The 16,020-nt window shown below is 43.3% G+C and overlaps 1 protein-coding gene across 7 annotated transcripts in view; it reads right to left on the bottom strand.

The window, feature by feature from the left end:
• Positions 1–1,403: 1,403 nt before the first annotated feature.
• The window catches only part of TJP1 (tight junction protein 1), a 118,022-nt gene continuing 103,405 nt past the window's right edge, over positions 1,404–16,020 (bottom strand). For 3 of the 7 annotated variants that reach the window (XM_028494967.2, XM_024129726.3, XM_024129730.3), the window contains 5 exons: positions 11,784–11,959; positions 8,055–8,535; positions 6,147–6,364; positions 4,916–5,059; positions 1,404–2,521 (listed from right to left, as the gene is read on the bottom strand). In XM_028494967.2, coding sequence (XP_028350768.1) covers positions 2,427–2,521; positions 4,916–5,059; positions 6,147–6,364; positions 8,055–8,535; positions 11,784–11,959 — 1,114 coding nt within the window. In that variant the 3' untranslated portion in view covers positions 1,404–2,426. Of the gene's footprint in view, positions 2,522–4,915; positions 5,060–6,146; positions 6,365–8,054; positions 8,536–11,724; positions 11,960–16,020 lie in introns of those variants that run through there. The other 4 variants (XM_024129728.3, XM_024129731.3, XM_024129727.3 and 1 more) reach the window with 3 other exon arrangements.

The following is a 16,020-nucleotide window of genomic DNA, read 5'->3' as shown; positions in this document are numbered from 1 at the left end:
AGGCTGTCTTTGCTTCACTGTATATCCTTGCCTCCTCTGTTATAGATTCGGTGACCACAGGTGTATGGGTTTATCTCTGGGCTTTCTATCCTGTTCCATTGATCTGTATTTGTTTTTGTACGAGTACCATAGTGTCTTCATTACTGTAGCTTTGTAGTATAGTCCGGTCAGGGACCCTGATACCTCCAGCTCCATTTCCCCCCTCCCCCGCCCCACCAAGATTGCTTGGGCTACTCAAGGTGTTTCCATACAAATTGTAAAATTCTTTGTTCTAATTCTGTGAAAAATGCCATTGGTAATTTGATAGGGAGTACACTGAATCTGTAGATTGCTTTGGGTAGTATATTTTCACATTGATTCTTCCAGTCCAAGAACATGGTATATCTCTCCATCTGTTTGTGTCATCTTTATTTCATCAGTATCTTATACTTTGCTGCATACAGGTCTTTTGCCTCCTTAGGTATGTTTATTCCTAGATAATTTATTCTTTTTGTTGCAGTGGTAAATGGGATTGTTTCCTTAATTTCTCTTTCTGATCTTTCATTGTTAGTGTATAGGAATGCAAGAGATTTCTGTTTGTTAATTTTGAATCCTGCGACTTTACTAAATTCATTGATTAGCTCTGGTAATTTTCTGGTGGCATCTGCACGAACTGCAGATCATATCCCCACAATCGGCCCATGTTATGTTTTTCTAAAAACTATAAGGGAGGAGGCAAAACCATATACAAGTTGGCCCTACAGAACACGAATAAACACATACATCCACATACACTTACAGGCACAGTGGGAAGACTCCGCCTGCCCCCCCTTCTCCTGCTCTGTCTTCTGCCAGGATGCACTGGCAACAGGGGCTCACTCCAAATCCCCCACCCCCACCAGGACCAACGTGGAGGCAGGCAACTGGGTGATGAGGATCAGCATGCACGATTTTAAACTAGGATTATGAAGTTAAACAATACTAGAAATAGTGGGCAAACAGACCAAACCAGCATTTTATTTTAAAAAGTTTTATTCTGCAGATTTAGAAATTTGAGATTTTTTTTAATAACTGCAAAAGAAATTCAGTCACACCTATTGATTAACAGAATGTAGTGCTGTATTATCTAAACAGAAATTGTGCTGATGTGCCATAATAAATTGTCTATTAGTAAAAAAATACACTTTAGGGCACAGCATCATATCACAAATTACAATAGGGATACTTTGCAAGAATTTATTCAAACTAGAGAATTCTGAGTAACTATCTTTTGAATGCAGCATTTAAAAATGTAACAACTGTGCATTCTTTTTCTTAAAAAACTGACCTTGTGTGTGTCATAGAAATGCTGCTTTATTGCTGCAGAGGTCAAAGTTCAAGGCTCAAGAGGTACAGGAGAGAATACAAAGGTAGCCTTAAGAAACTTGGTTTTGTTTATGTATAAAAAAGGTAAAGTTTATAAAAGTTAATTTACAAACCAAGAACAAAGTGGTATGCACGCCTTATGTACAAGCATCCTTAAAACATCAAAAGTTTTTAAATGCATAGCCAAAAAAAAAAAAAGAGAGAGAAAACCACCACTGCCCCTTGCCAAACAAACAAAACAAAAAAAAACCACCCCAAATCACACCATTATTTTCTTCTGGGTGATTACACATTTCTGAAACCACCAAATCCACAATTTACTCAATCTTTTCATGATACAGTATCTAGATGTGCACAAAAGCCATAAAAACTTAGTAATACACAGAACGATCTAAGAATTAAAAACACAAGGGTAAGGCATTCCTGCTGGTTAGTATGTCTATGGTGATATGGTTAACTTATAGATCCAAAGAGGCCACAGAACCACTCTCACATGCTTTGGTGTCCTTCCCTAAGAAAAATGAGTTTTCATATACACTAAGTAATTGTCTTCACTTGCCCCGCCCCACCAAAAAAAAAACCTATAAATTCCCCTTGCTGTACATTTCTGTTAAATCCACTACACTGGTTATACATTTGAGGTGCTTTTTAAAAACGTGTGATTACCTCATGCATAATAAAAATGTGTATGCCAGGCCAGGGCCACAATAAAGTCTGAAACAGTGTACTTTGGAAAGAACAGAACTCAAATGCACCCCATTTACTGGCTGGTATTTTAACGGAAATCAATCAATATGTGAAGTTAAGCAGTGACCAAATAAAAGTACAAAACTCATTACAAAGCATCACATCTTGGAGCCTGTAGCCAACACCAGCCCCCAACATGCAGCAGGCAGCATGTTTCCCGAGCACGGTTCAGGGTATGTTCACTCAGCCTCTCCAGTTCAAACAAAGCGTGTGATACTAACACACTGCAGTATCAATTCTAGGAAAAGTATAATACTTGATGGAGTGGTTCCATTTATATTTAGTAAGTTTAACCCAGTTTCACATTATTTAATCAAGTTCCTATATTTTAAGAATTAAAAGTGGTCAATCAGGACAGAAACACAGTTTGCTCCAACAAGATAATTTGGATCTCCAGGAAGACACTTGTTTTGCCAAGTTTTAGGATCACCTACGAGAGAAAAAAAAAGTTCATGTCATTTCTGGTTGGTTAAACTGCTATCTCTAATGCTTTGCAATCATGGGACAAACATAAACATATATATTTAGATACAATTTTCCTCTATTTCTTCAGCATACTGCACTTGTACCAAAACTGTTAGTGCTATATATATTTACTTCATTGGAGACCCACTGGAATCTAATGATCCAAAAGCTGTTGCAGATTTCTATTTTTTATGTTTTCAAGTTTGAGCCTTTTAAAAAATGAATAAAAGTTAGGGTGATCATGTGCCTGGGACAGTTCCAGTTTGCCCCTGAGTCCAAACACTTATTACGAGTACCCTTCTTTCACTTTCAAAAGTTTAGACTATAATTATATGATCACCCCATTTGAGCTGAGTATGAGAACACATATCTCACACTTGACCGACCAAATGAAACCCTGAACATTCTGCAGAATTCGGTTCTTAAGGAGCCTCCTCCCCTTTACCCAAAAAAAAAAAAAAAAAAAAAAAATTCATTGAGACTGGGCCAGAGATTCTTAGCCCTGATCCTGCTGTACAACAAAACCATTCATGATGCTTCCAAAAGTCACTGAACTGAGTAAGACTGAAGCAGGGCCTGGGCTTTGGAGTTTTTAACCAGCTTTTTACCAGGTGATTTGAGATTTGCAGCTACAGCTAAGGAGCCCTGGCAGTGGACTCATCGTAAAGAAGGCTGGGACAGCCGTACATCTCTTTTGTCCATGGTAAGTGACAGTCAAAGCTGCTGCCTGTAGGAGCAGTTCTGCCCCCCAGGGGACAATGTCTGGAGGCAATTTTGCTTGTCACAACTGGCATCTAGCAGGTGGAGGCCAGGGAGGCTGCTAAACACCCTGCAGACTGTAAACTGTCCGTTACCTAAGCGATGTCTGAGTCATGGTGGGCTCAGCAGTTTAAAACAGAGGGGTTTAACTTCACAGATACATGTGAGCTTATGCAATACTGCAGATAAATTGTTTAGGCAATGAGATAGAGTTATGACAACTCTTGGGAAAAACTATCTTTAGGTTCAAAATTCTTTCCAATATACTAATAAATACTTCTTGGAATTAAGTCAGTAGCTATCAAAATCTACCCTTGACTTTTTAAAACAGAAATTTATAGTAGCAAAAGCATTCCAAAGCCACACAGAATTACATAAAATTACATTTCTCTTACATTTCTCTTCTAGGTGTACATACTCAAATTTAACACAGGAAAAAGTAAGTTGTTTCAATCTAACAAAATAACTTATGTTCTGTGGCACAAAACAAATTATACGAAGCATACTGATTTTTTTCTTATCTGGAAAAAAAATCGCTTATAAAACAAGTAATGACAGATAGTTACTTTAAGGACCCTCAACCTATTTTGGGCTAGAGGATGATCACAGCCCACACTAAAACCAGACTTTTGGAATATATGTTTTAAATGCAGTTTTATTAATGTAATTCATTAGTTCAAACTAGGCTAATAAAATGTTTCTCAGTGGAGTCCCTGAAGAACTTTTCCCAGAAAATGGGGTACTTGTGAATGAATATATGTAATATTTTATGTTGGGTAATATTAAAATATGTTCTTTATACCATAAAACTCTATTTCATACTGTACCAAACTAAAACTGTATAATGCTCATCTGATTTATCAAAAATTCAGAAGAAGAACTTTAAATTCTTTTTTTCTACATCAGGTTCAATTAAAGTGTTCTATGCCATAAATACAGTAAGTTCTGACTTTAGTCTAACTGACTTAGTCACCCAAGGAAGTGAGAAATGTGAAAATGCAATGGAAGCTTTGAAATTATGATCTCGACAGCAAAAAGCCATTTAAAAAGTGTATTACAGAAGTTATTTTGAGTTTTACATGGAAAAACCATGGCCAAGTATGATCACAGTGTAAGGTCTTTTATCTTTCAAGTTTCTCTACTGTGTGTGTGTATACACACACACACACACACACACACACCTACAAAGTATATATATACACTTTGTAGACTGAGAAATAGTAACCAAAAATAGAAATTATTACATAAAGGAATCAAATCATTTTAGTATAAAGATGAAAATGCATATATATGTAGGACAAGATCAATTCTCCCACCTCATCTTAAAAATTTTGACAGAACAAATAATTTTGTTGAACACCAAGAAACATTCAACCTTTGGCCAAATCATCAATGTTTACAAGGCAGAAGCTTCTCTACCTTTCAGTGTTCATTTACAATATATGCACCACAAATAAACTCCAAAACACTGGTGATGCCTACAAGGCCACAGGAACAGAGGGAGGATCTGTGCACAGACAGTACGGGTAGCTCCGTCAGCCCAGGGGTCAATCAACGACAGTACCCAAAGCCCCCAAAGGACAGAGTGAAGACAGCATACCCGACGAGGAGTCGGATGATTTTAGAGCAAAAGACCAACCGTCAGGAGTCATGGACGCACAGTGTGGTAAGCGCAGCTCCACAGGCTTCAGGAACTTGAGGCCATGGGGCCCGCACATCACTAAGGGGCTCAGCAGGGTCTCACCTGGGGCGGGGCAGGGGGAGAGAGGTTAGACGGCTGGCTTCCTTCTAGACCCACAGTTCTCCTCACGCTCCTTCTAACCATATGCTTTAAAGCCAAAGAGGGTTAGTTCTCTATAGTAGCACTGACCAAGAAAAATGTAACAGGATCCACACATGTAACTTAATATTTTCCAGTAGCCACATTAAAAAGGAACAGTTGAAGTCAATTTTAATATTTTATATAACCCAACATCCAGAACATTATTTCAACATGTGAGCAATATACTGAATCTTTGAAACTGGTGTGTATTTTACACTTCTAGCCCGTTTCAATTAAAATAGCCACAACGTTGCTGGTGGCTATTTCATTCAATCACAGCATTCTTATGGTATAAGACATACTCAAACATTTTACAAATGTTACTTATATTTTTGTTTTTAATGCTGTATTATTTGCTACAGACTTGGTTTAAGAGATTCGTGCACGAGAGCCAACATGTTAGTATTCTGGCAAAATGTACAAAAATGAGCTAAAGTATTCTAAAAGAAGTTGCAACATGGTTCATTATCATATCATCCTGACAGATCTGGAAGACTGTGAAAAATAAGAGCATTCCTAGATTCCTGAAGCAGCTCAGAAACACACACCGCGACAGCCGATGGGGATGCTTCCTCCTCTGCGGCGTGTTCACTTGTGCTAGGTCTGCGCGGTGAGGAAGACCTAACCCGAGAACCTTACGTTCCACCAGCAGGTGGCGGCACAGAGCAAGGCCTTTGGAGTGGGTGTTACCTAATCCAGCTCTAGAGCCGCAAGGCAGGAATGATTCAAAGACAAATCTGGTGAGGTCGGCTAAGACTGGCTGGCAGGTACAGGAGTGCCCAATGACCCGTCCCCTATTGTCACTGTCACAGTGAAGGTAGCACAGGCTCCCCTCTCCACAGTGCTCATTTGAGAGGCCCTCCCTAGTAGAAGGAACCTCTGAGGGCAGCCAGGGTGGGAGTAGAAAAGAGGTCTAGGGTATCCTGTCAGTATACTGAGCACGATAAGCTTTGAAGAGCACACAGGGCAACTCGAGTTACTGAAACTAAGCAGGAAATCACACACTCACCTTTCTCCTTATCCAAAGGCGGGAGGATGCTGTTGTCTCGGCAGACCTTGAAATAGATTTCCTGCTCGACTCCCTCAGGAATGGCTCCTTGTGGGATAATTATACTAACGCCGGTCTCTATGGAGCTCAGCACCCCGCCGTTGCTGTTAAATACGCCGCGGGCGGTGGCCACCACAGTGTGACCATCCTCATCTTCATCCTCTTCTACAGCTGAGGAACTGAGAGTTCAGAAATGGCTAATGAGTACATTCCTAGTGACATACGGGAGCTTTCACTGCTAGTCTATCAGTGGTTTCATTCTATTTTTATCTCCCCATATAATCAAGCAGTTACTTACTTTGATAAGTTTTCAGTGACCGACAGACTTTACTCACCGGGATAAATAAGCATATTCTTCCTCGAGAAGTCAATGTCATTTTTAAAGGTAACTAGTCAAGTTCCCTTCATTACTGATTTTTGCAATCAGAACATGCAAAGCCTGATACATTGCTCACCCAATACTTTACATCCATGAAATTGGTGTTTTAAAATTGATGGCACATCATGGTTTAATTGGTAGCATGTTTTTTCCTTCTTAGTGATACGTAAGACAGTGGTGCATCTCACAACTGATGGCATCTTAGACCTGATAAAATACACTAATTAGGCTTGCTCTCTCCTGAGGATTTCTGGTGTGCATTGGCCTCCCCACTCCCTAAGCACAGATGCCCAGTTCCGTGAGGTAATAAAGACTCTGGTGTGGGCAATCGCTCATGGAGAGGAAATGGTCCATTCACGTGGTTCACACAAAGACGCCCGAGGCAGAGGGGATGTGGTACCAATTCTTCAAAAGTGCAGGTTCTCAGGACTTCTTGAAGCGAAGTTTTGAGCCAGGACTGAAGGTGAGCAGAAAGATGGGCCAACAAAATGAAAGTAAGTGCAGGAGCTGCGGCTTCACTCCTCTGTGGCCAGAGTGATGGGGATGGGCTCCCTGGGGCAATGGTACCACAGGGCCCCTTTGAGGGGGGCCTGCTCCTCCACATCCCCCTGGCTGTCCTTCCGCTCGGGAGGCAGCCTGCAGGTGACCCGCGAGTACTTTCTGCGTCAGTGGCTTAGGGAGGTTTCTGCGTGGCCAGCACGGGTGTGGTCCGTCACTGTGCAGATGAGGGAAGGGGTGTAGGGAGCACGGCTCCAGGCAGGCTGGCTTCATCTCATTTGCTCAGCCATCTGACCAAAACTATTAAGAAAGCTCGTTTTTTTTTTTTTTTTTTTTTTTTTTTGCAGTACGCAGGCCTCTCACTGTTGTGGCCTCTCCCGTTGTGGAGCGCAGGCTCCAGACGCGCAGGCCCAGCGGCCGTGGCTCACGGGCCCAGCCGCTCCGCGGCATGCGGGATCCTCCCGGACCGGGGCACTAACCCACGTCCCCTGCATCAGCACGCGGACTCCCAACCACTGCGCCACCAGGGAAGCCCAAGAAAACTTTTTAAACAACCATTTTGAGGTTATTACATCTTTACTTCTTTTCAAACTCACTGTTGAATAAACACTGGATGAGGAATACAGATACTCTTATTTTTAGGATATTCTCCAAACGTGCCTCCCCAGCTGGAGGTCAGAGGTCATGGGAAGCCAGGGCTGGTTAGGAGTCTGGCTCTGAGGTCAGAAGTCAGACCAGTGGCTGGGTCTAGGCTCCCTGAGCACGGCTGTGTGACCCTGAGTGAAATACAGTGCCTCTCAGCCTGGTTTCTTACACAATGGAGATAATGAGCACCAGCTTTAGTGCCTTTTGCAGAACCTTTAGTCATTCCAACATTTTGGACAACACCATTCAGCTTAAAGTTTGAGTTGAAATCATCAGTCAGGTTCCCAAAACTACACCCAACTCATGTGAGAGACATCACCAGGCCAAGAAAAAGGCAAAAATCTTACCTCACGGGCACAGCTTTAGGCCCTGTGCTGATACTGTTTACTTGATATTTAGGCTTATTATCTGCGTGGACAGAGAACGTCTCAACTCCACTGTCAAACTCCGGAGGCTGCGTGGAACCGTGTGCTTTCACCAGAGTTTTCGGAGAAGTGGGGGCTTTGGAAGGCAAGTCAGGTTTATGTGTAGTTTCACTCGTCAGGAGATTGTGACTGAATTTAGGACTTTCAAACTTGCGTTCAAATGGCCGCGCAGAACTTGTATATGGTTTTGGTGTGAATCGATTGTATGCTGGAGTGATCGTTTTCTGAGTCTGTTCGGCCCCGTTAGCTGGGGCTTTATCTGGGAAACTTTTCTGGGGATAGAAAGCAGACTGGGCAGCGTCTTCTCGGTTGGCTGGTCTGTAAGCTGCTGGCTTATTCTGAGATGGAGGTGGGTCTGGTTTGGACACTAAAGAGCTCTGAAAATCCAATGACATGGAATTACCTGAAAAACACACACGTGTAAGTATTTCAAAAACTTCCTGAAAACAGAGTATAATCTGTAAAAATATTGAATTACTATGTTGTACATCAAAACTAATATTATAGGCTTCCCTGGTGGCGCAGCGGTTGAGAGTCCACCTGCCGATGCAGGGGACGTGGGTTCGTGCCCCGGTCCAGGAAGGTCCCACATGCCGCGCAGCGGCTGGGCCCGTGAGCCAGTGTGTCCGGAGCCTGTGCTCCGCAACGGGAGAGGCCACGGCAGTGAGAGGCCCGCGTACAGCCCAAAAAAAAAAAAAAAAAAAACACAACTAATATTATAAAAGTCAACTATACTTCAATAAGAAAAACAATAAAGTACATTCGGTGGCTTGAACAAAAAAAGAATTACAAACCCATCTCTAACTGACTGCAATGGTTTGTGATATGGAAAAGATGTTATAATGGGTCAAGAATAAAATCTATCCAGATGAGTAATTCATTCATGAAAGTATCAAGTGATATTCTGTGGGAGACCGTGGTGACCATGTTAAACTAAGTTTTTAGGAATAAATCTTGAAACAATTTTTCATCCATACAGAGAACAAAAACCAAAAAACGCCCTTCCTGACACAAGTTCTAACAGTCATTTGATGTCCCTCTCATCTTAACCTGTCCTGGTGTCAGAGTCAATGACTGGGTCTGGGTCAGCAGTCTGAGGACACTCTTGACCCCTGGTGGCCGTGTGTGATGCTGAGGGGCCAGGAGGTAGCAGGGACACCTGGGACAGTGTTCATGTACCTGCTGCCTGGAGTCAGGGTTATGTGGCTGGGAGTCCTGGCCTCCAGAGACTGGCATCGGAGTGACCCCGCTCCAGTGTCCACAATAAAATAGAAACAGAATGACAAAAAACTGGCCATGTTAAAAAAAAAAAAAATCAGTACTACGAAACTCACCATAATTAAAGTTAAAGTCACAGATTGGCAGAAGCTATTTACAACATGTATAACTGATTTAAAAAAAAATTAGGATCCAAAACCTATGAAGAATACCTATACATCCATAAGAAAGAATCAACCAATAGGAAAATAGGCAAAGACCTGAACAAGCAAAAACACAAGTGAAGACTAGACTAACCGGTAATCATATAATAAGATATTCAACATCACTATTAATTAGGAAAATGCAAAACAAAAGCAAAAAACATCATTTCACATCCGTTAAATTGGCAAAACTTACAAGTTTGGTAATGCCAAGCATTGGCAAAGATGTGGAATAACAGAAATTTCCATGTACAGATCTTCCTTGACTTCCCAGGGGAAGTTCAAAGTCAAAAATGTGCTTAATACATGGGACCTACCAGAACATTGTAGCTCAGCCCAGTCTCCCTGAACGTGCTCAGAATACTCTCACTAGCCTACAGTTGGGCAAGATCATCTAACACAAAATATTATAACAAAGTGTTAAATATCTCAAGTGATCTATTGAATACTGTCCTGTAAGTAAAAAACAGACTAGCTGTCTGGGTCCAGGACAGTTCAAAGTGTGTCAGTTATTCACCCCCGTGATGCAGCGTCTGACTGGGGGGCTCTTCTCACAGCCGCTGCCCAGCTTCATGAGAAACTGTATTGCTTATTGCTAACCTGAGAAAAGATCGAAATTCGAAGTAGTTTCTAGTGAATGTGTATCGCTTCTGCACCACGTAAAGTCAAACCGTCATAAGTCAGGGACCCTCTGTACCACTGGTGGCAGTGCAAAATAGCACCAACTGAATTCTATGAAATAATTAAGGAAAAAATCATATCAGTGCTATACAAACTCTTCCAGAAATGAGAAAAAGAGGGAACACGTCCCAGCTCTCTTTCATGAAACTAGCACAACTTTGATACCAAAACCAGACAAGGACATTATAAGGAAATTATAAACCAAAGCTCCTTGCGAACATAGTAAGATAACTTATTACAGAAACAGAATGAAGGAGACAAATCTTAGGATCATCTTAGTGCGTTTGGCCCTCTGTATCTGCGGATGCAGAGCCCATGGACACAGAGGATTGACTGTACTACACCAGTTACACAGGGGACTTGTGTATCCGCAGATTTCAGTGTGCATGGTGGGATGGGGGTGAAGGGGGGGGGTCCTGGAATCAGTCCCCTGTGGATACTGAGGGACAATGTACATACAAGAAAAAAACAGTTGACAAAATGCTTTCAGCAAACTAGGACTAGAAGGGATCATTCTAAACATAATAAAAGGCACCTACAAAAACCCCTACAGCTAACATTGTAACGGTGAAACATTCAATCCTTTCTCCCCACAATGGGGAACTAGCAAAAGATGTCTGCCACCATCACTTCAACTCAACATTTACTACTTTACTAGATGTCTCAACCAGTGCAAAAATGGCATAAGGTTTGGAGAGTAAAAATTTAAACTTTATCTGCAGACATGATAGTGTGTAAAGAAAATCCTAACATAAAGTAATATCAAATTATACCCCTGGGATTGGACTCCTACATAAATACAGAGGAGCACTGTTTCTAGTAGCAAAACATCACCAGGAGATGGGTGAACTGTGGTGTATCCTTTGAAAGCACCAAATGAGAAGAGAGATGTTGGGAGGGTGGAGGCCAACAGTCCCTTCCAGGACGTCTAATGGCTGTGGAGCTGGGAAGGTGGCATGAGGCAGTGGCACTTGCTGGAAGGCAAAGGGAAGGATTATGGGGAAGGGGAGAGGAAAATGAAGGAAGCAGGACGGGGGGAGAGGAGCTGGGCCAGTGGCCCGGGAAGAGAGACAGTTACTGCTCAGAGATGTGAAGGAGAAGACGTGGGTGCACACGCAGGGACGCCACCCTGAGGTGAGCGCTCTGGAGCTGATGGGATCTATCTTGATGAGCCGCCGCCACGGAACACAAATGCAAAAACGAGGTGCTCAGGGACACATATCATGTGAAACTCTACGGCCACCCTATATCCACGTGCGAAGACGGACATCACCATAATTTTTACAAACCACCATTCAAACATTCAGTTTGGGGCGTACTGCTAAACAAAAACTACTTCCAGAAATTAAGCTATGTTAAGGAGGCAGATTAAAATCTATTTAGCTAAAAGGCTTGTCCGATATAACTGTCATTATCATAAAAAAGAAGAGATACTTTTAACAAAACCCTTATTTTTCGCTGTTCTCAGCCCAGAGGTTTTGAGCACGTACTTTTCATCTTGTAAGTGTGAGTCTATTACAGTGGTCCTGCCAACTCCTGAGCCGCCTACCTTCGCCGAGTGTCCCCTTGGTGTGTGAGTGGAGGCTGAGGGTGGTGCTGGGGCCAGGCTGGGTGGCCTGGCTGTACTGGGCGGGTGGCGGTGGAGGGGGTGGTGTGGCCTGCAGTGGTTCATAGCGCTTCTCCCCAAACGGCCTGTCCACAGCTTCAGCCTCAGCAGACTTCCCCCTGTGGAAAAATGAGGAAATGCCAACACCTGCAGATGGATCCACATTTACAAAGCAAGTTCCCATTCTTCTAAGTATCGCTGAGTTTTTTATTTTTAATGGAGAATTTCACAATTTACCCCTATGAGTATGGGTACTCTACAAAATACACAAATGAGTTCAACCAGTCATCAGCACAAGAGATGTAAAGACAGCACAGGTATTTTAAGAATATTAGTAAAACATCCAAAAGATGGCAACCAAAAGGCAGATGAAATTCGGGGTATACTTGTACTATTCAACACTGTGGTCTACAAAAAACAGTAATGGCTGGTAGGTTTAATGAAGTCTTCCAAATATTCTGAAAAACATTTACTGGCCCAAATCCTCATTAGATTCCCTCCTGGTGTAGTGCCTAAGAAGGCATGAAGCGCCAGCTTCTGGCGCAGGCTAGGCACCACAGAAGGTGACATCATGGGCCAGGGGCTGGCAAGCCCTTTAGTCAAGGGCTGACAGGAAATGCTATTAGCTTCTTGGCCATACAGCCTCTGTCACAGCTATTCAAACTCTGCCCCAAAGCAGCCAAAAACAGCTTGTAAATGAAAGGGTACTGCTGTGTTCCAGTAACACTGGACATTTTTTTTACTTCAAAATTTGCCCTGGATTTACCAGATCCATTTTTTGTTTAGCAATTGCTAGAGTAGCAAATACTGCTTGATTTTTAAGGCTCATTTAAATCAAATTGTGAATGTATGCTTATTTTTTCAGATTGCCAATTGTTAATATAGAACATGTAAAATTCACACAAAAGAAATCTTTAAAACAGGACCCATAATTGTAACACTGCCCTCTGAGCTCTGCAGAGCCAAAGCTGCACCGGCTTTACGTGCACACGCAGTCACACAGACACTTGGAATGTACTTTCACAGAAGACTACTGTCGCAGAGTCTAGTCATGATCAGCTTCAAAGCTGCGCCGTTATCTCATTTTGGATGTTTGGACTAAGCACTGAAGACGATGTTAACACCTGCAAGTGCACGTAATGCCAGTGCCACAGCGAGGGACCCTCACGTCACAGCCTCACACCAATGCCCCGTCTTACCACGTGATGCTCCTTTCCAAGTAGTCAGAGCTAGTATAAGAGCCAAGAAATCTAGGTGATGGCAAAGCAAGCACAACAGAAAAATTAAAACGATCAATCTAAGTTTGCAGCAAACAGAATGCAAATGTCATTTTAAAGCATCAACCAAAAAACACACATCCACCATTTCAGCATACTTCAGTCTATAAAAGAAACCATCACTGGCTCTCATTTAGCTCGGGACACCAGCAGCCGGTGGAGATGTGGAACGCAGCTAGGCCCTGCCCACCCACCCTCTACACATGGGGCTCTGGTGGGCAGCGGTGTGGCTAAGCTTCACTCCTTGGCCCGCTGCCCACTCCTGGTGCTGAACAAAGAAATGAAATAAAGCAGCGGGTTCTAAAGAAGTGGCGGTGAGTGCTCTGTTGAAAGAAAGGGGGCTAGGCACAGAAGTCCAGAGTGAAAACACAGAAATGATGCAGCACCACAGCTAGCACGGTATGGATACATGATCAACACGTGCTCCTTCCGAGCCTGACACTGAGCCCCGAGGTGGGCAGAGCTGCCCCGCTGACTCCCTTGGTCTCTACCTCTTTCATCTAATAATGCCACATGCACACAAAACCACCTAACGCCAATCTTATGCTTAATTACTGTAAGCTGAAAACCACCAACATTTATCTTGAGATCTGGAAGTCTCACAGTAGGCTGGCGTCTTCAGAGGTAGATATTCCAGTGACAGAAATCCCATTAGATGCCCTGAAGGAGACAACTCAATCTCTGAGCTGCAGCACGTGCACAGACCCAGACGGAGCCTGCTCTTCTAGCCCTGGCTTGGAATCCTGGCAACTCCTAACTTGCTTTGGAGGTGATGTCAGGGCTGCTGTCTCCTCACCTCTCCCAGCATCAATGTAGCTCAAGAGATTGTAAGACTAGGTGACAACGCCTGCTTCTGGGGCACTTATCCTGTGCTATCAAAGACTTCTCCCTGCTCTAATTCCCACCATTTTTAAGGTGTGCTTTTAAGTGGAACAAAAGCACGTATTATCTGGAAAACGGTAACTTTGTTATTTCTATATTTTACTTTAGGGAATAAGGCCTGTAGGCAATCTATTGGTGACAAACAGTAAATAGTTTTGAAATGTAAGACAAAGAGGGTCCCATATTTTAAACTATTTTCCAATTATTAAAGTTGTATAAATTGGGCAAAAGAGTAAAACAGCATTAGAAAGGGAAGGCACAGAAACAACTTCCTGCTGAGTCATATTCTAGGACACTCGAGTCTCCTTTCCAACTCTCTAACCACTAAAAACCTATATGGGAGGGCTTCCCTGGTGGTGCAGTGGTTAAGAATCCGCCTGCCAATGCAGGGGACATAGGTTCGAACCCTGGTCCGGGAAGATCCCACATGCCGCGGAGCAACTAAGCCTGTGTGCCACAATGACTGAGCCTGTGCTCTAGAGCCCGTGAGCCACAACCACTGAAGCCCATGCACCTGGAGCCCATGCTCTGCAACAAGACTGCAATGACAAGCCCACGCACCACAACAAAGAGTAGCCCGCACTCACCGCAACTAGAGAAAGCCCGCGTGCAGCAAGGAAGACCCAACACAGCCAAAGACAAATAAATTTATTTTTTTAAAAAAACTTATTATATGGGAAAATGCAGCATTAATTTCATATACAAAGGAAGGAAAGGCATCCTAGTATCCATCTCAAGTTAGACTTTCTCACCCCATTAACACTACCAACAGTAAACAGTAAAATCAAACTGAGTCCGCAGTGAATCTACAGAGACAGACATGTGATCTCTCTCGTGAGACCTCTGCCCGGCAAACACTGGTTCCTCCCAGGGCTGTGGACGTGAGGAGGAGCGTGCCGGGGCTGTGCTGAGCCTTGGTCACTCCACATGGAATGACTGAGCCCCTCTACTACTGCCAAGTGCTCGGCAGTGTTCTAGACCATGTCTGAAAGCTATACGTCATATATATATTACTGACTCTTCTCTCTAGAGAACAAGATTCACACAAAACCAAAAATGCCTTGTCATCTGATTCCCTAGTAAAACTTTTAATTTACTTTTTAGACCTAAATGTATCCCGTTAAGGCTGTATTCTATTTACCAAGTATGTAAAAGGATAAATAAAATCTCTCTTTAAACTGGACTCCCTTCTGAGAGGAATGAATATGTTTAAATGGCTTCAGTGAAAAGTGGTGACACCCTTCCACCTCGCGGAAGGTGAGCTCCTCAGGCTCCACGCCCAGCTCGTCCTGGTCTGGACTCTCTCCAGATGCAATGGGCACCTCTCTAGGCTTGTGTTAGGGGAGGCTCACAACACTCATGCAAGACTGTCTGCTTCAAACAGAGCCCACACTGCAGCACTCACAGTGCGCAGCTGTGTTTCTCATAAACTGCTTTCTTCCGTAGACAAAGATTTAAATGGATAACAATGGAAAAGGTTTTAAATCTTCACTTTAAATGATTGAGCTTAGAAGGCAAGTGGTAATTAAAAGTAGGTTTTTAGGGACTTCCCTGGTGGCACAGTGGTTAAGAATCCACCTGCAAATGCAGGGGACACGGGTCCGAGCCCTGGTCCGGGAAGATCCCACATGCCACAGAGCAACTAAGCCCGTGCACCACAACTACTGAGCCTGTGCTCTAGACCCTGCAATCCACAACTACTGTGCCTGCGCACCTAGAGCCTGTGCTCCGCAACAAGAGAAGCCACCGCAATGAGAAGCCAGTGCACTGCAACGAAGAGTAGCCCCCGCTCGCCGCGACTAGATAGAGCTCGCGCGCAGCAACAATGACCCAATACAGCCATAAATAAATATATTTATTTTTTTAAAAGTAGGCTTTTAATATTAGAGGTTTTAAAGTATATTCTAGGGCTTCCCTGGTGGCGCAGTGGTTGGGAGTCCGCCTGCCGATGCAGGGGACACAGGTTCATGCCCCGGTCCAGGAAGATCCCACATGCCGCAGAGCGGCTGGGCCCGTGAGCC

The sequence above is a fragment of the Physeter macrocephalus genome, chromosome 11 (genome assembly GCF_002837175.3).
Source record: "Physeter macrocephalus isolate SW-GA chromosome 11, ASM283717v5, whole genome shotgun sequence".
In the NCBI taxonomy this organism is placed as follows: domain Eukaryota; kingdom Metazoa; phylum Chordata; class Mammalia; order Artiodactyla; family Physeteridae; genus Physeter; species Physeter macrocephalus.
This window is presented reverse-complemented; position numbering and strand designations above follow the sequence as displayed.